Genomic DNA, 21,631 nt, shown 5'->3' on the forward strand with positions numbered 1-21,631 from the left:
GCCAGAGGCTAGGAGTTTGTTCTGTAGTATCGGGGAAGATTGGGGGGCCGGGGGGAGGGAGCCCTTGAGAGAGGTCTGCCTGGGAGAAATGGTGGGATTTGGGTTGGAAGTGATGGGAAAGGCATTTCAGGTGGGAGGAAGGCTTTGAACAAAGGTGAGGAGGCAGACAAGAGCCTGGGTGTTCAGAACAGAGGGAGGCTGGTGGGGAGGTTTGTGTGGGGCAATGCATTGAGGCCCAGGGCCAGGGATGTGGATTGGGGCACTGACCAGGAAGACCTGTGGGTGAGGCCATGGAGGCTGGACTGTCCCCAAGGTAGTGGCCATAGGGAGGATTTCTAATGATCTATTTATGATGAGTAAAGAGTCCTCCCCTGAGGCTGAGGGGACTTTGAGGCCAGGAGACAGTGGCCCAGGCTAGGTGGGAGTGGGGCTTCTTCCCATCTCTTGGCCTCTGGGTGGGATTATCAGATGTCCCCACCGCCAGGAAGCCCCCTCTGGTTTCCTCCCCACTCTTGGCTTGTATCTCTCTCATAGCGGGAAGGCAGTAGAATGTGGTGGCTACGCAAGCTCAAGGTCAGGTAGGCTGGCTTCAATTCCCAGCTCTGCCAATCACCAGCAGTGTGACCTTGGGCCAGGCACTTAACCTCCATTTCATCACCCATAAAATGGGCCTAAAATGACCCACCTCATGGTGTCTGCAATGGTTAATACATTATCTTGCGCTTAAAAAATAGAAAGTGGTAGGGTGCCTGGCTGTCTCAGTCGGAAGAGCATGGGACTCTTGATCTTGGGGTCCTGAGTTCCAGCCCCGTTTTGGGCGTAGAGATTAATTAAAAATAAATTAATTAATAAAGAAAAAAAGAAGGTACATACTGAATCAGGCTTGTTAATGCTCATCCACTCTGCATTTCCTTTATTCTTGGACACACATTTTTAGGTCTATGGAATCAGGATTCAGTGTACAATTGGTGAGCAAGAACCTAATTACATTGCTGGTGTGGGTTACCATACCTTTCAGCGTCTTGGGCTCGAGGAACGTGGTCTAGGTGTGCCCACATTCTCACCTTCTGCTTTCAAGTTTGAATCAGCTGGGCCTGCCTTCCTCCTCCTGTCCTGGGCGCACCTCCCAGGCAGGGAGGGCTTCTGGTCTGTGTCCTTCCTGCACCCAGCATGGGGCTGGGTAAGCCTCAAATGTCCCCTGGGCCAAATTCCCGGAGGGCCTTGCCCAGTCATTTGGTGTCAAGGTAGCAGGGCCAGGAAAAAAGCCCCAGGCACTTGATTCCCTCTGGTACATTGAAGCATGCTCTCTGGCTGTCCCAGGCCCACACAGGCCAGGACTCCAGCATCCCTGCTGTGATGGGAGCCTTGGGCAGATCTATCCCTTCTCTGAGCTGTCATGTTGGGGGAGGCACTCAAGTTTGCAGAATGTGGCTCTGATACCCCAAGAGGTTCTGCCAGGGGCTTCCTGAGGTTCAAGCCAGGTGGACTGCCCGCTGGGCTTGGAGGAAAGGGTTTCTTCCTGCATGAAATGGCAGGAAGCTGGGTACCTTCTCGATAGGCCCCCAAGGAAGAAGGGGCTCCATGATCTGTTTACCACTCCCCGTCTGCTCCTCCCCATGCTCCTGCTCTGTTGTCAGCAGAACCCCACCCTTGAGGACAGACAGACAGACACCATGGTCCCTCACCTCCGTATTAGGATAGTAACCATCACCTCCACCCCTAAAAGAAATTAAAGTCAGCCTAGAGTCTGTAAGGCAGGCTCTGTCTGCATTATCAGATGACAATGACAAAGCTGTCTCCTTGTTTTTTATCCAAGATTGAACAAAAGACCTCCCATTCTGAGAAATAATTTATTCTACGACATTGAGCGCAAACTGTATGTGAACACTGTGTCGAGTGCTGGGACTTGCTTTGAGTCCTGAGTTCTGGGTGTGGCCGAAGTGAACTACTTCCTGATCTGGGCCTCAGTTTTCCCATCTGTGATATAGGATAGCATTCGTTCTGGTCACTTTTCCGAGTGTTTATGGGATTTGAGGCATGGAGGAGATAATAAGTCACATGACAGTGTGTTCTGAATAGTGTAACATAGAGTCCAGAAATAAGAGCCTGGTATTATTCTTTAAATCCCTTCCACCTGAGACCTAGCTTGTGTGCAGTAGGTGCTTAGTAATTATTAGTGGAAGGGGATGGGGAGGGTGTAGTCAGGGTTTCCTAACCTTTCTGGGCACTGACTCTCCTGAGAATCAGATGAAAACAAGGGGTCTCTCCATGGGAAAATGTATATGTGGGGGCACATACAGTTTTGCTCATGGTTTCAGAAGTTTCAAGGATCCCTGAGGCTCCAGACCCTAGCCGTAGGGCTCTTGTTCAGATAGTCTTAGAGCTTGGTGGCTATTTATCCTGGTTGGGATCTGTCCTTGCAGACTGCCCACAAGTGGGATGCGGGTGGGCTATCTGGAAGGGAGCTGTGCATTGATCCTGGCTCTCCCTAACCATGCCAGAGACACTCTTCCTTAGCCCTTTGAGTGCGGTTATTCCGGACCTGGCCCACGAGAGCCCATGGCTATCCCCAGGACATCATGCTTTCCTTTCTGTAGTTTGGTGGACAGATGTGAGGGCTAGTCCTGAAGCTACGTGGAGGGAGTAGGTGATTCTTGCTCCACGCCCAGAGGCGGCCTTGAGCCCACCAGAGCCTGCCAGACCCAGGGAAGCCCCCAGAGTATACTGGTATGGTAAAAGCTTCTGAGAGAGGTATCTAAAATTCCTTTTGAACCTCCTCTTTTCTTTTTAGGGCCCAAGTTCAAAGTCTGAGGTGGAGGGGGCCCGGTTGTTGGGCTGCAAGCAGGGGACAGGGGCACAGGGAAAACCCAGTTCCCAGGCTAACTCTACACCTCACCCCTGGCTGAGCCTTGGGGCTTAGACCCTGACTCTTTACCTGGGGTCACGAAACATCTTTCTCCAGCCCCCCACCAGTCCTCCAGGAGTTGGCAGGGGGCAGGTAAAGGTAAGACAGCATCCTGAGGTACTGACCTCTCTCCCAATCCCTGCAACACACACACACACACACACACACACAGACCTGGTTTATTATTACTAGATTTATTTCCAGTCAGGCTGACCTCGTAGGGAAATGAGTGGTGCCACCACACCCCCTGTCCTGCTGGAGAACCTGAGGTGCCAGAGTCCAGCAGCCTGAGGGTCGGTTTCCTTTTCACAGATTAATGCCAGGGGGTCAGATAGTTGACACGACTGTGGAGAGAAATAGGGTTGAGGCAGGGGCTTCCAGGGTGTCCTGGGGAAAATCAAGCTGTCCTTCTGTAGGCCTGCCCCCCAAACCCAACTTCCTGTCCTCAAAGCTCTGAAAACACAGCTTCCATCCTATCTCTCTATGGCTCAAGAGCCTTCAGTGGCTCCCTATTTCCTTTCAATTATATATTTTCAGAGACTCTGCTTGACTTTCAATCACCCCCTTCCAGTTTGCCTCATCTTTGTTTCTCATTGATCCCCAGTCCTGCCGTGCTTTACTCATTTTTCAAACATTTAGTGCACTTACCCTGGCAGGCATTATATAATAGTATATAATAGTAAAATATCAGAAAGCGTTCCCCTGTGTGTGGACAGGGTGGGTGAGAGAAGGCAAACTTTCCATCAGTAATTATAACGCAATAGTCTATGTGCTATCAGATAGGGATGCATCTGTGGTGACCAACCCGAGGGGGTTTGAGCTGGAGAGCAGAGGCTTCAAGGGAGCCTCAGGGAAGACCAAGGAGGATAGGACATCTAGGCTGGGCTTTCAAGAGTGAGGAGGAATTTTCCAGGTAGAGAAGGAAGGATCACCTAGGTCCTGAAAGAGCACCAGCAAAAGTGTGGCGTGCTTGGTTGTGCTGGTGCTTTGGGGGACACCCAGGATGTGGTACTGCTGCGGTGGAGGAAAGGGGGCCTGGTAGTTGGGAGACGGCTCAAAGATGAAGATGCTGGAATACCTTACACCTTCCTGCTGGAAACAGGAGCCTCAGCCCTTCCCACCTCTCCGGATCCTGGAAGGCAGACTCTTGGTTCTTTCCATCAGCCCTTGCTCTCCTCCCTGGTAAGCCCCCCTCCTTTTGGCCTAGTCTGAGCCAAATCGGGTGGGACATGCACTCTGCTCCCCCCATCTCCCAGTAGGCTGTGCTTTCTCCTGGCGCGGATCTCTCCCGAGGGAAGCAGATCGGGCCCGATATCACCCGGAGGGTACCAATCCCTTGGCTCGAGGCAGGGTGGAGAGGGGTCTGAGAGTCGCCTGAGCCCAGAGGCGGCCAGGACACAGCCCCATGGAGGAGTGGCCGGTTGTGGAGCAGGAGGGGGTCATTCCCCTACCTGTAGATTGAGCCGAAGTGTCGGAAGGCATTCCTGCCAAAAAGGGAGGAGGAAGGTGAGCCCGAGGTGGGGAAGGGTGACCCTCTCGGGGAACCTCACTCCCATCTCGGGAGGCGCTATCCCACCAGAAGGATTACATTCCACCCTGGTTCCACCTAATGCCTTCCCTCCAAAAGGTGGGGTTGCCAGGGACTGGAGGACAGGATGCTCCGTTTGATTAAACATCTGTTCAGTTTGGAACTGCAATTTCCTTGTGGTGTATTGGAACCCAGCAGTTTTCCCGGGTCTCACACTTTCAAGAGTCACTAAAGGTGCTCGGAGGAAAGCGGCCAAGACCCCATCCTCCCTCCTCCAGGTATGGGGTCCTGGGGCCTGTGGCGTCACTTACAAGGAGTCGAAAGGCAGGGGCTTCTGTCCGTAGCGGTCCAGGCTGGGGTTCTGGTTGAGACAGTACTGGCGCGGGCCAGAGGAATGGGGGATCCGTGAGCCGAGGGGGGGGGGACACTGACACCCCCCCCCCCCCCCCCGGCCCGCCACAGCGCTCTCTGCCAGAGATCTTGGTCCTGGGGACCGGGAAACCCTGCTCTGGGTGACCTCTCCCCACCCCACCCCCGTGTTAGCTTCTCCTCCCCGACCCCCTGGTCCCCAGGGACAGGTCAGCATGCAGCCCTCCTTACTCGCCAATTCTGGGTCACCTCCGGCTTCAAGTACCGCACCGCGTAGCCACTGAAACTCTCGACTGCGGAGAGACCGCCCTTCTCCAGCCCCCAGCCCGCCCCGAACAAGCCCCGCCCCTGCTCTTACCTGAGCCCCGCCCCTGGACCGAACCACGCCCACACCCGTTGGGTGAGCCCGTCCCCCGGCCCGGCCAGGACAAGCCCCGCTTCTAGACTCTGCTCCGCCCGTCCCAGAACCCGCCCCGCGCTCAGCCTCCGCCCAATGGCTCCCTCGGGCCGGGACCTGGCCCCTGCCCCCTCCCCAAGACGAGCCCCACGTCTTTGTCCCTCAGCCTCTCTCGGTCCTGCCCGCTCTAAGTGCCCCAGCTGCTCCTCGGTTTCCCCGCCGTCCTTGTCGCAGCCCCCCCTCCCCATGCCCCTCGCCCGCAGGTGGCGCTCCGGGTCTCTCCCGCCCTAGGGCATCCTCCGGGCCCAGTACACTGACCCCTCTTGCTCGGGCAGGGCAGCTTGAACTCGCCGGCGGAAGACACGAAGCGGGACCAGTCCTCAATGGCGCGTGTGAAGCAGGGCCAGTCGACCCGGTTGATGCCCGGCACGATGGGTACCAGCTTTCCCTCGCGGCACCTGTTGCGGAGTCTCTGGCCCGTCGCCGTGACGTCCTGCCAGGGTGATGTGAGTCAGGGCGTAGTGGTAGGTGCAGAAGCCTGGGGGGCCGACCCAGACCAGCCCGTAGCCTGGGCCTGACAACTTGGCCCTTCCGACCCAGGCGCTTGGTGGAGAGCCTGAAGCCCCCTAAAGGAGATGGGAAGGGGGCAGGGGCCCAAGCAGGCAGCTGAAGAACCCGAGGTACTTGGGGCTGGGAGCAGGCAGGACCTTCACACCCTCTCCCCTGAGCAAACCCGGGGCCAGGAGCAAAGGACACTCACCAAGCACTGCAGGGGTTTGTTGGGGACACCCAAAAGTGTGAAGTGGGCGTTGTCAAAGTCATCTGAAGAAGAGAGGGAGAAGAGGTGTCTCCTCCACCAGCCATCATGGGCCCCCTCAGGAGCCCTTTCTCCAAAAGTTCCTGGAAATATTTGACAACTTAAAACAAACCCAAGATAGAATAGATTTTTACTTTTACAACAGGATAAACTCCAAGTAGATCAAAGATTTCAATGTAAAAAACACAAAACCATAAAAACCCTAGAGGAAAACATGTAAATTCCCTTATAACCTTAGGGTGAGGAAGGCCATATCAATTCATTCACAATCTGATAGCTATAAAGGGAAGACTGATGACTTTGACTACAAAAAGCAAACTTCTGCTTGGCAAAACTGACAGGAGTCAAAGGGCAAATGGGAAAAAAATATTTCCACTTATTTTACAGATGAGGTGCAATTTCCCTGAAGAGTTCCTAGAAATCAAGACAAGAAGAATGAGCCAGCCGTATGCATAGGTAATTCACACACAAACACAAGGAATGCTGGTGGTCCCTAAAACATATGAAAAGATACTCAGCCTCATTCACAATAAGATGAATGCATCTTCAAACTACATTAAGATGCCAATATTTGCCTATCAGATTGGAAACAATCCAAAAGTTAGTGCAGTTATTGGAAACAGGGCCAGTGCTGTAATATGGCTGGTATTAATTGGTTCCAGCCTATGGAAAGCAATTGGCATTAACTATCAGAAGTATAAATACACATACCTTCGGACCCTCTGGTCCTACTTCTGGGAATTTATCCCACATTATAGGTGTACAACTGGGAAATGATGTGGGTAAAAGATCTGCCCATTTCAGCATTGCTGGGAGCAGAGAATGATGGAGCAGCTCAAGTGTCTGTCATTAAAGGACTGGTTAAATACACTGTGATATGTCCTCACTAGGCAGCTACTTAAAATAAATAGACGCAGTTCTCCATACGAAATCTCCAAGGTGTCCAAGAGTATATGCTGTATGCTCCCTTTTGCTTTAACACCTAAAACTGAGGCAATTGGAGGCAGAGAAGAAGATACATTCAGGTCACCACCTTAACCAAGTCATCAAACCTCACATCATGAACAGCAGGATAATGACATTACGTGTCTCCCACTGAAGCATTAGGGCAAACATGGCATCCATCCCCTGTGCAAGATTCTGGCCACCAATGTTTTATCTGGCTAACCAAGCCTCTACACCTAGTTTCTAATTTACAGAAAACAATCAAGGTAAACAACATTTTAAGGAAATACTCAGATTCACAACGTAGGACTATCTACAACATAAGTATTTTGAACTCTAAAAAGCCGATATTAAAATTGGAAATTTTCCAATTGGAAAACGGAAAGTGGGTGGACTATTTCAGACTAAAACAAGATACATAGCAACCAGTTACAATGTGCAATCCTAGATTGCAGCCTGGTTCTGGAAGGATTTTAAAACTCTGAGACATCTTTAGGGGTCATTTGGGACATTTCAATATAGACTGAAGAGTAGGTGTTATGGAATTATTGTTAACTTTCCTGGATGTGATCATATAGTATTGTGTCATATAGGAGGTTGGTGTCACTGGGAACTGTTTGCTGAAGTGTGTGTGAGAGAGTGTGAGTGTCTGTGTGTGTGTTAGAGAGAGAATAATCAAATATGGTAATGGATTAACTGAAGCAGGTGGAAGGCACTGGGTGTCCATAGTATTATCCTTTCAACTGTTCTCTATGTTTGAATATCTTCATAACAAAAAGTTGGGGAGCAAAAGAATTTATGTTTGTATTTGCATTAGTAAACAGTGGAAGGATACATTGGAAACTGGCAGGTTACCTGTAAGTCAGTAGAAGTGGGGGATGGCAGAGGGAGATGTTAAGATCTACATTGTTACAGCATTTGAATTTTGAACCTGTGACTCTATTACTTTTATTAAAGGCATAAGCTTGCAATAAAAATACATATCTAAATCAAGAGCTGTCCCTAAAAACCTAGATTCCTGGCTTCCAAGAGAACCCAGGAAATTGGGAGAAACATGCCGAGCCTGCCCACGCAGCAGTTAGCTGGAGCCCCATGGCGGCTGCCCCTTAGAGGGCCAGGTGTGGGGGCCTCCCTCCTCACTGCTTCCCCACCCACCTCCGGCATTTCCCATCTAGGCCCTACAGGGCTCTGCATGGGGCCTCTGGAAATTTCCATGCAATCTCTGACACCTTCGTCCCACTTGTCACCTGAGCTGGAAACTGGGTATCATTCCAGACTTCCCACTCTTGCCCCTCACCACACTGGTACCAAATCCTGTTACTTCATCTCCTAAATACCTTCCCAAACCCTCTCCAGTGGCTGAAACACTGTTACTCCTTCCTGAAGACTGTGGTCCCTCCCAGTGTCATACCCCCCCCAGCCCCCATCCACCTCTGGTCCCTCTGAGCCATCCTCCACCCCCTTCCCACCCCCAGAATCTCAGACCTCTTTTCTGCTTCAAGTCTTCAGAGGGTCCCCTTTGCCTCCAAAGCTCCCTGAGCTTAGTAACAGTGCCCTGGTCCCCAGCCCCAGCTCCTGCTGCTGCCCCAACCTTGTCCTTCAGCCCAACCAAACCCCTCAAGTTCCCCCAACACCTGGGGCAGTTTTTCCCCTCCAGGGCCCTGCACGTGCTATCTTCTCTGATTCCGTCCCTCTGGGGCAGCATCAGGCACAAAGCAAGTGCTTAATACATGTGCTGAAATGAACGTGTATTCATTCATTCATTCATTCATTCATTCATTCATTCATTCATTCATTCACAGGCACCCCCATCTCCACACCCAAGCTTCTCAATCGATGAAGAGCTATTCCTTGGGTGCATGTGGCCTTTTCACCCCAAAGACTCTCCTGTCCACCTCTCATTCATGGGGAGTGTGAGGAGGGTCTTTCTCTTCCTTTTCCACGTGGAGAGCAGATTGGGCAGAAGCTGTCACTGTCGCTTTATGATCGCTCCTACTACGTGACTTCTGCACACTTCTCTCTCCGTTAGTAACCACCGTTATGTTATTGTTGGGCACGTGCTCTGTGCTAGGCACAACTTTAAGTGCTTCTCTTAGCTTGTTATTTATTTATTTATTTAAATTCAATTAATTAACATAGAGTGTATTATTAGTCTCAGAGGTGGAGTTCAGTGATTCGTGGGTTGTATGTAACACCCAGTGCTCATCACATCAGGTGCCCTCCTCATTGCCCCTCACCCAGGTCCCCCACCCCCCACCTCCCTCCCCTCCAGCAACCCTCAGTTTGTTTCCTGTGATTAAGAGTCTCCTGTGGTTTGTCTCGCTCTCTGATTTCGCCTTGTTTTATTTTTCCCTCCCTTCCCCTATTCTCCCAGCTCGTTTTAATCTCAGCATAATATGAGGCAGGCCCTGTTACCCCATTTTCCTGATAAGGAAGCGGAGGCTTCCTTATCAGGAAACCCCCAACCCCGCCCCCCTCCTGGCTTTTCTCCCCCCCACCCCCACCCCCGCCCCCGCAAGGCCCGAGGGGCCCGGTGGCCAGCGGCAGCCTGGTGGCCGGACCTCTGCGGCAGTAGGTGGTGGACCGGCAGTGCTCGTCGGAAAGGCAGGCCCTGACCGAGTCCATGTCCATGCGGCGCAGGCTGGGCAGGGCCGGGTGGTAGAGCTGCTGCTTCACGCCCGCCAGCTGGTTGCGTGGCGGCTCCAGCGGCAGCAGGATGGCGGGGGACGCGAACGCGTGCGTGGAGCAGTCGTCCCAGGGCACCAGGTCAATGATGTGGGTCATGGCTGGGGGAGCAGAGACACCCCGACCCAACACCCTTTTATGGGGTGACACAACCTTGGCCGGGGCCGATTTCTCTATTCATCCAACACTACTACCCAGAGCTGGGGGCATTGCCTGCGGAGTCAGGGACATTCAGACTCACCCCCGCGCGCGTGCTCAGGGCTCTGACAGGTCAGGAGAGGGTGTGTGTGGCTCAGAATGGTCTAAAAGCGGCCGCATGGGAGTCTGTTCTTAAATCGGGATCGGGAAGCAGCCGCCGCAGATGGGTTCAGAAATGAGCTCCGTTTGCCTCTGGGTAGCTAATTATGGACTTCTGGCCTTAGCTAAAGTATCTGGCATTTACTCAAAATTCTACAGGGAGACACAGGCAAGTTTTAAAGAAGGGGTGAGGCATGAGAGATATGAACTAGAACAGCATTGCTGGTTGCTCGGTGCCTCCCTATAAAGAGTAGCTATTCCCACGGCTTGTCGGTCATTGAAACTTTAGGGAGAATTTGTTGAGTCTGCTTGCTTTCTGCGTGACCCCGTTAGACGTGCGAGGCGGAGGTGAGTGGGAGGTGAGTGGGAGGTGCGCAGGAGGAGCGAGAACCTTGGACCCTGGAGGAGCAGGGAGAGGCTAAGGGGACTGGCCCTAGGGAAGCTGTCTCAGGCTGTGGGCCTTCCCAGGGAGGACGGGGACGTGGGGCAGGGGGAAGAGGGGAGAAAGGACTCCTTGCTCCTTACCCTCCCCCCCCCCCCCCCCGACAGCGGCTACCTGGTCTGCAGGTACACAGGCCTGTGAGGGTTTCCTGCTCTTCTGACGGCTCAGTGGGGAGAAGAGGCAGGGAGATGGACTGACCCCAGTGCCTTATACAGTAGGAGAATAAAGGAACATTCTGCAGAGAGACAATGCCCATTGCCGCCTGATTGTGAGGGCGCCCACTCCTCGGCAACCCTGGCAACTGTCGGTTCTGAGGTGAGGAGCCAGCTACCTGGGGTGTTGCGCACTGGCTCCCACTTTTGGCTTTCCTGAAGGTTGCTGTCTCCCGGGCGTTAGCATAGGCCACCCTGGAGGTGGCCATGCCACGGCAAGCCAGGGCATGCTGTGTGATCCTGGGCTAGTCGCTGTCTCTCTCTGGGCCTCAAGGCTCTATGTTAGGCAAGACCCTAGGCCCTGCCATGTAGGGAGACCGTGAGCCGTCCTGCAGACTTGAGAGAAGAGGGCACTACCCTGCCTCCCAGACCTTGGGTCTCCAAGGGTGGCGATCAGCAGTTGGCTAGTATCCAGGGTCAGCATAAAGGGATCAGGGAGAGTGGTGGCCTCAGCAGGCTAGGGATTAGCAGGTGATATTCTAGCCCTGGCCCCCTGCAGGCCTGCAGCCTCCCTCCCTCCCTCCCAGGAAAGAGAGGTCATGAGTGCCTAAGCCCAGCACCCGAAAGCCCTGGGGCCTGCCCGCCACCCTGGTCACAACCACTGGCATTGGGCCCCACTGGTGAGGCGACCTGGGGAGAGTCTAACTTCTATGTCTGTACCGGCATATGCTTCACAGTCACCTGCCCAGGTACTGAGACTGCTGGGTCCTGGGAGACCTCCTGGGAGGCTCATGCAGGATCTGGCTCCCTCGCTGTTCCACCTCCAGGGCTCCAGACAGCCCCCCCAGACAGCACCCCTGAGCCCCACCCCTTAGAGAAAACTCTCCCAGAGTTGCCTCTACGCACCACCCCACCCCTGATTTGTTTTTAAGTCTTTTAAAGTTATAAAATACAACAAAATACAGCAAGTGCATAAATATACAATGTAACTAATAATTTCTAAGGCGAGAGCCCACGTTCTCTTATTCAGGCCAAGACAAGAGGTACTACTTTGCAAAACAGATTAGCAGTTTCTTAAAACACAGCACATAAAATTATCACAGAACGCAGCAATTTTATCCCTAGGAATCTTCCCAAGCATACTGAAAATATATATGTCCACACAAAAGCTGGCGCACAAATCTTCACAGCAGCATGATTTCAAATAGCCGATAGGTGGGAACAACCCAAGTGTCCACTGACTAGTGAGTAGATTCATAGATTGTGGTATATCCTCCCCCATGGAATACTCAGGAATTTAAAGGAAACGAAGTCCTGATACGTGGTTCCATGTGGGTGATTCTCAAAAACATTATGCTAAATGAAAGAAATCAGACACAAAAATACTCCACGTGTTGTATGATCCATTATAGAAAATGTCCAGAAAAGGCCCCTTTGGGGGGCCGGAGAGCATACCGGTGGTTGTCCGGAGCTATGGCTGAGGATGGGAGTGATTCCCACCAAGCACGACGGGTCTCATCGGGGCGATGGCAATGGTCTAAAACTGGGCGGTGCAAATTGCCTAGCTCAGTCACTTTATTAAAAATGGGTGAATTTTTTTTTTTTTTAAGATTTTATTTGTTTATTTGAGACAGAGAGAATGAGAGACAGAGAGCATGAGAGGGAGGAGGGTCAGAGGGAGAAGCAGACTCCCTGCCGAGCAGGGAGCCCGATGCGGGACTCGATCCCGGGACTCCAGGATCATGACCTGAGCCGAAGGCAGTCGCTTAACCAACTGAGCCACCCAGGCGCCCAAAAATGGGTGAATTTTATGGCGTAGAAATTATACCTTGTAAGGTGTTTTTAAAAATTGATGCCAGCTAAAGAAAGCAAGAAACAGGGAGGGCTCTGCCAGCCCCTAGAAGCTTTCACATACCCCTTCCCCAGCTCAACCCCTGCAGAGGTAACCGCCCTCTGGCTATAAAACATCACCACTGATTTGCCTGGTCGTTTTACTACGTACATTTGCAGCCAGAGACAAGACAGGCTAGTTTTGCCCCTTGTGAGCTTTGTCTATATGGCTCATCAGGGTCTTTTGAGTCTGGCTTCTTTCTCTCCATATATAAGCACATGAGGGTCATCCCAACTGGTGTATGGCCAAAGTTTGTTCATTTTCCTTGCCCTAGAACCCCTTCCTCTTCCCCCAGGCACATCTGACTTTGCCCACTCCCCAGGGGCTCTGCTACCTCCAGGCTGCTCAGCCCAGGGAGGGGGGCATAAGCCAAGTCTCACTCATGCAGGGCCCCATGTGATCACTCCCCCGCCAGCACCTCACTCCCCTCCCACAGGGACACGAAGCTGCTCTTCTCCCACCGGCCACTCTGTGGCTTGGCCAAGGTGTGTGGTACCCTGGGTCCCATGGCAACTCATTCTGCTCCAACCAGGGCCAAGTGGGGCTCCTGCCCTGGGACCTCGATCCCTGCTGGCCCCTGGACGGCCCAGGTTGCCCCTGGCCATGGAGCTCCTGTCTTCCACCGTCACCTCCCCACCCCTGTTGGGCACCTTCTAATCCCTTGCACACGGCCCGCTGCTGCCAGCTAATCCCCCCTTGTGTCTGAGAGACCAGCAGCCAGGGGCGGGGAGAAGGTGATTCCTGCCTGGTGGTCAGCATCTGAGCAGGTAAGTCAGGATGACGTGGTGGCTCGGTGGGACCTCTGGTGGGACCCCCATGCTCTCCTTCTAGCAAGGAAGGAGCCCTGGAGCCTCCCTCTCCGCCTGGGGGGCTCCTACCCCAGTGAATCCTCAAGGCAGCTTGTGACACGCAGATTCCAGGTCCCGCAGAGGGTTGAGAGGAGCCAGGAGCCTAGAAATCTGTTTTCACCAGCTGCCCAGAAGATTCTGAAAGGCTGGTGGTCCCAGCACCATAGTGACCCTAGGCTCTCAGCTCCCCCTTCTTGTCTTCGCCTCCCTTATCAATGTGGAATCAGCAGGGATGTGCAAATATATCCATGTGGGAGGAAATGATTGGGTCTGGGGGAAGAAGAAAAATTGGGAATGGGGAAGCCTTCCCTGGTCATTTCCAGAAGGTTCAGAACACAAACCAGAAGTGCTGCCCACTGGGAAAGGGTCTCAGGACTGGCCTGCAGAAGCCAACCTTGAGCACATGTGAATACCATGGGGAGAGATGAGGGACATCTGGAGGTCAGCAGACCTGAGTGTGACTCAGCTTGGCCACTTACCAGCTGTGTGGCGTTGGGCAAGTCTACTGATCTCTCTGTGCCTCTGTTTCCTTAGCTGTAAAGTGGCAGTGCTAATCTTCCTGAGGCTGGTGGCCCGTGGGGAGAATGAGGATGACTGTGATCTGGGGTGGAGGACACTTAGCTCTGTTTGGGCTCATGGGGCTGCCTGGGCTGGCCGCGTCGGTAGACTGCCTTCCTAAACATATGATCTTGTGCTCTCCCGACCTTGGCAATCACTGTGTCTCTGCCCCCACCCAACAGGGAATGGAAGACCCAAGGGGTTCACGTCTGGCTCAGGTTCACCTTTTTGGACGCTGAGTCAGGGATCTGATTTCCCACCGAGAGCTCTGCCCCTCACCACGGCCTCTCCCAGGAGAGCTGGGCGGCTGAGGCCTGAGCAGGGACAGAAGTCAGGGCTGTGATAGAAGGACAGGCAGCATGGCCGGGGGCTGTGGGGAGCTGGGCACTGGGGCAGGGATCCTGGGCCTTCTGCCTATCCTTTTCAGCGTGGGGCCAGGGCCCCTGGCAGAGGAGGGACAGAGAGACCCTCTGTCATGTTGGGCATCACCTCAGAAGGACCCTTTTGAGGGGGAGAGTTTGCACATACTAACCTGTGTGGCGCCCGCTGGGCCGGGCCAGCCTGCAAGGATTTAGTCAGAAGGGCAGAGGCCCCTCATCCCCAGAAGGAAAATGATGCCAGAAACTGGACCCAAATAAGGTAGGACAATACATCTTGAAAAGGGGATGTGACTGTCACCTTAAATGTTTTTAAATCATGAAAATGGGTTAATGTCTTTGTTAAAATATTTTCCATTCATATGCTATTCATAATGTATTTTTTAAAATTTATCTTGGGATCATGCTGAACATGATACATTCTACAATTGGTGTTTTTTGCTTGACACCAAATAATAGTCATAGCCAACATTTATTAAGCTTCCAGTGTGTGCCCGTCACGTTCGTATTGGTTTATTTTTTTTATTTTTTTTTAAGATTTTATTTATTTATTTGAGAGAGAGAGAATGAGAGAGAGCACATGAGAGGGGTTAGGGTCAGAGGGAGAAGCAGACTCCCTGCTGAGCAGGGAGCCTGTTGAGGGACTCGATCCCGGGACTCCAGGATCATGACCTGAGCCGAAGGCAGTCGCTTAATCAACTGAGCCACCCAGGCACCCTGGTATTGGTTTATTTTATCCTCACAATCCTCTCCACAAGATAGGTTCTGTAACATCCCCATTTTACAGACAAGCACACTGAGGCACAGAGAGTTTAATTGATTCGGTCATGACTGGCGTCCAGCGCATGTACATCTTCCCGGACTGGTTCAAATAGAGCCACTTTTTTTTTATGGCTCCATAATATTCCATTATTGGATGTATTGTAATTTAATACATGTCTCTCTTACAGATGAACATTTAGGTATTTTCTAATAACCAGGGTCCTACTGATGAATATTTGGACGCTTTTCATTTTTTGCTATAACACTGTGACGACCAGCCTCTTTATACACGTTTTTGGCTTGAGTATTTCTTTTCTCTTTTTTCTTTTCTTTTCTTTTTTTTTTTAAAGATTTTATTTATTTATTTGAGAGAGAGAGAATGAGAGAGAGAACACATGAGAGGGGATAGAGTCAGAGGATGAAGCAGACTCCCTGCCGAGCAGGGAGCCCGATGCGGGACTCGATCCCGGGACTCCAGGATCATGACCTGAGCCGAAGGCAGTCGCTTAACCGACTGAGCCACCCAGGCGCCCCTCTTTTCTTTTCTTTCCTTTCCTTTCCTTTCCTTTCCTTTCCTTTCCTTTCTTTTCTTTTCTTTTCTTTTTTGCCTGAGTATTTCTATCAAGTGAATTCCTGGAGGTATAATTTGTAGAAATGTTTTGAAAGATGAATGAGAGAAAAGGGAAATGTGTGACCCACAAAAGTGGCCCCCCAGTGGTGGGATCAAATGTGGGTGCTCTGGGGAGGCCTAAGGACTCTGTCTCCTGCAGGTGTCAGGATGTTGAGCTGGGTCCAGAGGGTGCTGCCTCAGCCCCCAGGGACCCCTCAGAAGACCAAGATGGAGGAGGAGGAGGAGGGGGCAGAACCAGAGCCAGAGGTGGTACCGGAACCAGAGCCGGAGACTGAAACCGCCCCCAAGGAGGCTGAGCGAGGCGACGAATCCCTGGTAAGAGACTGAGGCTGAGGGAGGGCATGCGGGCCTAGCGGCTCAGGGGATTCTCACTGTGGGTCAGCTGCCCCCCAGGGACTTTCCACGGGGGGGACTCCAGCTCATCCAAACTCGCCAGTTCTGCATCCCATCCATTCAGGAGCCTGATGACAACTAATCCAGAAGCTCAATTACACAGATTTGATTTAGGTTCTAATTGATGCCAGGCCTGGGTGCTGTGCTGGGAGCATGATGATGAATAAGGCATCGCCCCCAGGGCTTAGCAGACAAGTACCGGCCAGGTCATTCTACCAGCAGACAGGGGTGATGAGGAAATGCAGGGACCTCCAACACTGGGCTCAGCTCTACCCTCCCGGGAGGGCCAAACAAGTGTATCAGACAGAACTATGGGAGCTCAGAGGAGAGAGAGAATCATCTTAAGTTTGGAGAGTGGAAGCTGGTGGGGGAGTGCCTCCCAGACACGGTGGGCTGGGCCCGGTGTTACTGGAGATGAAGCAGTGGGGCGTGCCTGGCAGAGGAAGGGTGAGTCCTGGGCAGCGAGGGCACGTTCAGGAAACAGTGACTACCCCGGTATGGGGTTTGTGTGCATAGTGTTCGCATGCACACACATGTGTGCACGTATGTGCATGCCCTGGGTCCTTAGTGATATGTCTGCATGTGCATACGCAGTAGCAAACTGTGTGCACGCGAACACACACGGTTTGCATGCATGTGTGTGCATGCACATACACATACATGTACATACGTGTGCACACATGCATTGGTGTCCCTGTAGTTCCATGTACATGTGGGGCATGCTGTGTGTGTGTATGCAAATGTTTCTGAGTCTGTGAATGTATTCATGTGTTTGTGCGTGCACATGTTTGTGTATCTGTGCATGTAAGTGTGTATGGACACACTTGTATGTGTCTGCATGTTTGGGTATGTACATATTTTGGACATCCGTGCGTGTCTGCTCGTCGGTGCATGTTCGCATGCAGAACTGCGTGTGCAGGCGTACATGCATATGTATGTTCGTCTGTGTGTGTGCTCGTGTGTTGATGCACACATGAAAGGATGTGCTCGTGAATACGTGTGTGTGTGTGTACGTGTGAGTATGTCTATGTGAGGGAGCATATATATGCACGTGTGTGTACACGCAGGCATCTGTATGTATATGCAAGTGTGTGTGTGCATATGCACACGTTTGTGTGTGTCTGATACTTGCAGGTATCTGCGTGTGTACGTCTGCATGTGTGCACATGTCCGTATGAATACGTCTGCATGTGCCCGTGTGCATGGGGTGTGCATGCACAAGCAAGTGCACACGCACGTGTGTTTTGTGTCTTGCACGTACACATGCACGGGTGGGCATACACTGGTTTCTGTCTGTTTATGTGTGTACACACCATCTCCGGGTTACTGCACATGTGTGCGCGTGCATGCACGCGTCTGTGCGTATGGGGAAATTTACGTGAGCTCGTACACGTCACGCTGAGCGTGCACGTACGCACACGTGTGCGCACGTGGCCGGAGCGGCAGGTGCTGCGCTGAATGCCCTCCCAGCTGCTGGAGGGGGATGGCAGGTCCGGCCCAGAGGAGAGGGAGAGCTCTGGCGGGGGCTAGGTGTGGGGGGTCCTCTCACCTCCCTCTCCCCGTCAGTTTGCTCCAGTCTTCCTCCCTGTTCTCAGCCCACTGGAGTGGGGCAGTTTCCTGGGGGGTGTGATAGGCCCAGGGGCTACCTTGGTGGGGGGTGCAGTGAGGGCCCAACCCTGGAGGAGGGATCCCTGGGGTCGTGAGGAAGGGAGCGTCCCAAGCCGAAGGTGAGCTGCCGGGATTTACAGGGACGGTTGTGAGAACAGAGCTGCTTGGTCCTGTGGGGCGAGGGGGTCCGTCACAGGGGGGTCAGGCGCTGCCCCTGCCTGAACCAGGCTGGGCTCGCTGAGGGCTTACGTGGTCCTGCTTGAACCTTCCAGCCACCTGAAGAGCCGTTGGAGGGGAAGGAATTGGCTGCAGCTGACCCAGACTCTCAGGGTGAGTGCCGGAAGCCCAGGTTGGCGGGCAGGGTGCCGGGGAGGAGTGTGTTCCCCTCAGGACCTTGCCGCGTCCACAGGCTGGCGGGCCCATTTCACAGACAAGAAACCGAGGCTCAGAGAAGTTGAGGCCTGGGCTCCTGGGGAATTTTTAGCTGAGCTGAGCTGGAACCCTGGCCTTCTGACTCCCTTGGGGCTCTCCCCTTGCCCCTGCCTCTGCCTTGACTTTCCTAGCAGGGTAGAAATGGGCAACTCTGAGGTTCCAGATCTAAAGTAGGAGGGACTCTTTTCCAGAAATCGGGGAGGCTGTCCCTACTCTGCCTACATCCCTCCAGGCCCAGGTCGCCGTGGTTCCCGAAGTGAACAGGTACTACACCACCCTCCCCTCTCCAGGGGCCAGCCCCCCTACCCCCAAAAACTAGGGAGCCACTTGGGGGTGGGGACTAGCCTCGCTCTCAGGTCACTAGTCATTCACAGACAACTGCCCAGATGCCCAGAACATCCTGGGAACTGGCTGAAGGGAGCCTCATGCAATGGACAGGGATCTCCTGGGCCAAATGGACAATGGGACCAAGAGAAACAGCGAGTGGGGGCCAGAGTGTTCTCAGTGCTTGGGAGAAATGCAGATCCAGTGTGGCCAGAGCTTCCCATTTTCCTAACTGAGCCAGAAATCCAAACTTTTAGATGCCATCTCAAAGTTGGCTCATTTTAGACCATTAGTGCTTATCCAAGTGAGCCTACCTGTGGGGGGCTAGCCTCAGGCAGTGAGTCTGTGACCCTCCCATTGAGGCTGCCCAGCCTCAGCCACAAGGAAACACCCCACAGTAAACCCTCAACCCTTCTGGAGCACAGGATGTGTGCCAAGTATAAGAGGGGACCCCTGGAGCCAGGCTCAGGGGGAAGCAGGATGCTTCCCTGGCTGCTTTATACCCAGCATCTGATGGGGGTGGGCTCAGGATAGCCCTGGACATACCTGGCCTCTCCAAGGGTTGGTGTTCCCCATTTTCCAGAGTTGAACACAAGACTCGGGGGGAAAGTGGCATATCTTAAGTCTCACAGTGAGGAGATAGACGTTTGGGATTCAAACCGATTTCTTTAGGACACTGGGGAGGGCCCCCTTGGACCAGGGAGGGGCTGGGGACCTTGCGGGTGAGTCTGTATCTCTGTCCCTCAGCAGTTCCAGCGGGTGGGTGCTGAGCTGGCTCAAGAAGGGCATGGAGAAGGTCATCCCACAGCCCGTCCCCAGCAGCGGGCCAGCCCAGGGCACTGCTGCCGGCTCGGAGGCCCCTGCTCAGGTACTTCCGGGGCCGGGAGCCGAGGTGGGCGGGGTGGGAGGCCATTGCATCTGGGCTCTCTGTCCTCATCTGCCCATCTGTCCTGGCAGGCAGGAGCACAGACGTCTGGGCAATGCAGCGCTGGGGGCTCAGGTAAGGCCAGGAGGCAGGACCGCTTTTCGGGGATGGGACTGGGGGAGCTTGGGATGGGCCCTGCCCCTGCAGAGAGCCCACAGGCGGGGGACTCTCATCAGACTGGCCCCGGATTCCAGGCTGGGTTTGAGTGAGGCTGACCGGAGGAGCGGGTCCAGGCGGGCTTCTTGCTGCTGACCACCCTCCTTTCTCCTGCAGGTGGACTCGGGGAGGCCCCTGGGGCCCAGGACACCAGGTGAGTCCTCATCCCTGAGCACTGGTTTGGGAAACATGTGTAGTGTGTGAGCTGGGGGGAGCAGTGTGCCCAGAGCTGAGGGTCTTGGGTTCAGAAGCAGGTTCCACTACCACCTCAGTGTGTGACATTGGACTTGCCTCTCATCTCTTCTGGACCTCCCTGTTCCCATCCATAAAATGGAGCCAAAGGGCCCTATGCGTCCCATGGTTTGTTGTGCTGATTTCTGGGAGATCCCAGAAGCAATAGCTTCGGACTTCTCAGACTTGACCAAGGTGGGCAGCTGCCTTGCCAGGGAGGGAAGCGAGCTGGGTGAGAGCTATGGCAAACAGGGGAGCCCATGTCCTTGTCCAGGACGGTCCCTGCTCAGCTCCCGCTGCCTCTGCCTCAGAGGAGTTCAGGCCCAAAGTGGCCAATCCTCCAGTTTTTCAAGAGAAGCTAGAAATTTAGGTTTTTATGTAATCCTTGATTTTTAGCTGTTGCCAACTAATTGAAAAGTTTTTTGAACCCTGTGGACCCCCAAAATAAACCCGAAGCCTCCAGTTTGCAGTCTCTGCATTCATCTTTATTCACCCCATTCATTCCTGCCTTCCCTTATTCATTCGTTAGACTGTTGGGTTCTTGAGGGCAGAAGTTTTTGTCTCATCGCTGTTGAACCCCCCGGCACCCAGCACAGTGCCTGCCATAAGAAGAGGACTCAGCACGGAAGGGATGAATGAATGAATGTACTCTATTCATTCACTCATTGTTCTAGCTCACAGTCTATTTCTTTTTGTCCCCTGGAGACAAATCCCCAGAAGATTTGCCAGCTTTCTTTTGGGCCAAACCTGGGGGGATGGGTTCCCCTGGGAACATGGAGCTTCCCTGAAGACGGAGGGGCTGCCTGGAGGCCAGATGGAACTGGGACCCATTTGCCCCAGGACCAGCTATGTAATTTGTGGTCAAAATTAAAAGGCAGGGGCGCCTGGGTGGCTCAGTTGGTTGACCGACTGCCTTCGGCTCAGGTCATGATCCTGGAGTCCCAGGATCGAGTCCCGCATCGGGCTCCCTGCTCGGCGGGGAGTCTGCTTCTCCCTCTGACCCTCCCCCCTCTCATGTGCTCTCTCTCTCTCTCTCAAATAAATAAATAAAATCTTAAAAAAAAAAAATTAAAAGGCAGGACTCCTTTAAAAAAATTAATAAGAGTTTGGGGTGCCTGGGTAGCAGAGTTGGTTGAGCGTCCAACTCTTAGTTTTGGCTCAGGTCGTGATCTCAGGTTTGTAGGATCGAGCCCTGCGTCAGGCTCCACACTTAGAGGGGAGTTTGCTTGAGAGTCTCTCTCCTTCTGCCTCTGCCCCTCATGCTTATGCTCTCTCTCTCTCAAATAAATAAATAAATCTTTTTAAAAAATTTAAGTTTAAGATTGTGATAAGAGCATGAAACCCAAACTGGGCCCTTCTAAGTATCGGGCCCTGTGTGACTGCCCTGCTCCCAGACCCATGGAGCCAGACACGGGGAGCCCCCCATGCTGCATTCACGTTCCCAGGCAGCCCCTATTCCTCACCTGCTGCCCAGGTGGCCAGGGCTGGGCCTGTAGTTCTGGCCTGGTCCAGCCATGGGTCAGAATTTGAGGCTGGCTGAAGTTCCCCCCCTTACCTGAGGCCCTTCCAGAGTATCCAATACAAGGTCTCCACTATGCACAATGGGACCAGAGGTGAGGAAGGGCTGATTGAAGCCTGGGACTCCAACAGACGTTCAGGTCAGTGTGACTAGGCTGTTCCACTGACCGCTGGCCCCTTTGCAGGTCTGGGCCCTGGCTGCTCAGGTGGCTTGAGCAGAATCTGGAGAAAGTGCTGCCTCAGCCCCCAGAAACCTCCAAGGTAAGTCGAGGGTAAGGGGAAGCAGGCAGATGACCACCTGGGAGGCTTTCTGGGGCCCCAGGAAGGACCCAGCAGGCTATCCCCACCCCCTGGGACACATAGAGGGGGTATTATCCTCCCTGGAGGGTTCTTGATGGAGAGGAGTGACTGCAAAAAGTAAGGGGGCTCATAGGGACAGA

At 53.3% G+C, this 21,631-nt stretch overlaps 2 protein-coding genes across 3 annotated transcripts in view; one reads left to right on the forward strand and one right to left on the reverse strand.

Moving 5' to 3' along the window:
• Positions 1-3,218: 3,218 nt before the first annotated feature.
• On the reverse strand, positions 3,219-9,866 carry SPMIP8 (sperm microtubule inner protein 8). Of its 2 annotated transcripts, none has more exons than XM_045891036.2 (7): positions 9,523-9,866; positions 5,960-6,021; positions 5,518-5,692; positions 5,034-5,095; positions 4,745-4,809; positions 4,357-4,389; positions 3,219-3,249 (listed from the first exon to the last, which is right to left on the reverse strand). In XM_045891036.2, the coding sequence occupies exons 1-7, from the start codon at positions 9,743-9,745 to the stop codon at positions 3,219-3,221; spliced, it is 651 nt and encodes a 216-aa protein (XP_045746992.1). In that variant the 5' UTR covers positions 9,746-9,866. The 2 variants fall into 2 exon arrangements, with proteins under 2 accessions (XP_045746992.1, XP_064437190.1); XM_064581120.1 differs by having other exon boundaries at positions 4,745-4,899.
• CNGB1 (cyclic nucleotide gated channel subunit beta 1) overlaps positions 5,567-21,631 on the forward strand; it is a 73,907-nt gene continuing 57,842 nt past the window's right edge. Inside the window, exons 1-9 of the mRNA XM_045891037.3 lie at positions 5,567-5,705; positions 6,404-6,472; positions 15,744-15,919; positions 17,878-17,935; positions 18,229-18,301; positions 19,109-19,229; positions 19,319-19,361; positions 19,560-19,596; positions 21,377-21,452. Coding sequence (XP_045746993.1) covers positions 15,752-15,919; positions 17,878-17,935; positions 18,229-18,301; positions 19,109-19,229; positions 19,319-19,361; positions 19,560-19,596; positions 21,377-21,452 — 576 coding nt within the window. The 5' untranslated portion in view covers positions 5,567-5,705; positions 6,404-6,472; positions 15,744-15,751. The remainder of the gene's footprint in view (positions 5,706-6,403; positions 6,473-15,743; positions 15,920-17,877; positions 17,936-18,228; positions 18,302-19,108; positions 19,230-19,318; positions 19,362-19,559; positions 19,597-21,376; positions 21,453-21,631) is intronic.

Source organism: Mirounga angustirostris, unplaced genomic scaffold, assembly GCF_029215605.1.
Source record: "Mirounga angustirostris isolate CCGP_5_RB_7025 unplaced genomic scaffold, mMirAng1.0.hap1 SCAF_16, whole genome shotgun sequence".
NCBI classification, from domain to species: domain Eukaryota; kingdom Metazoa; phylum Chordata; class Mammalia; order Carnivora; family Phocidae; genus Mirounga; species Mirounga angustirostris.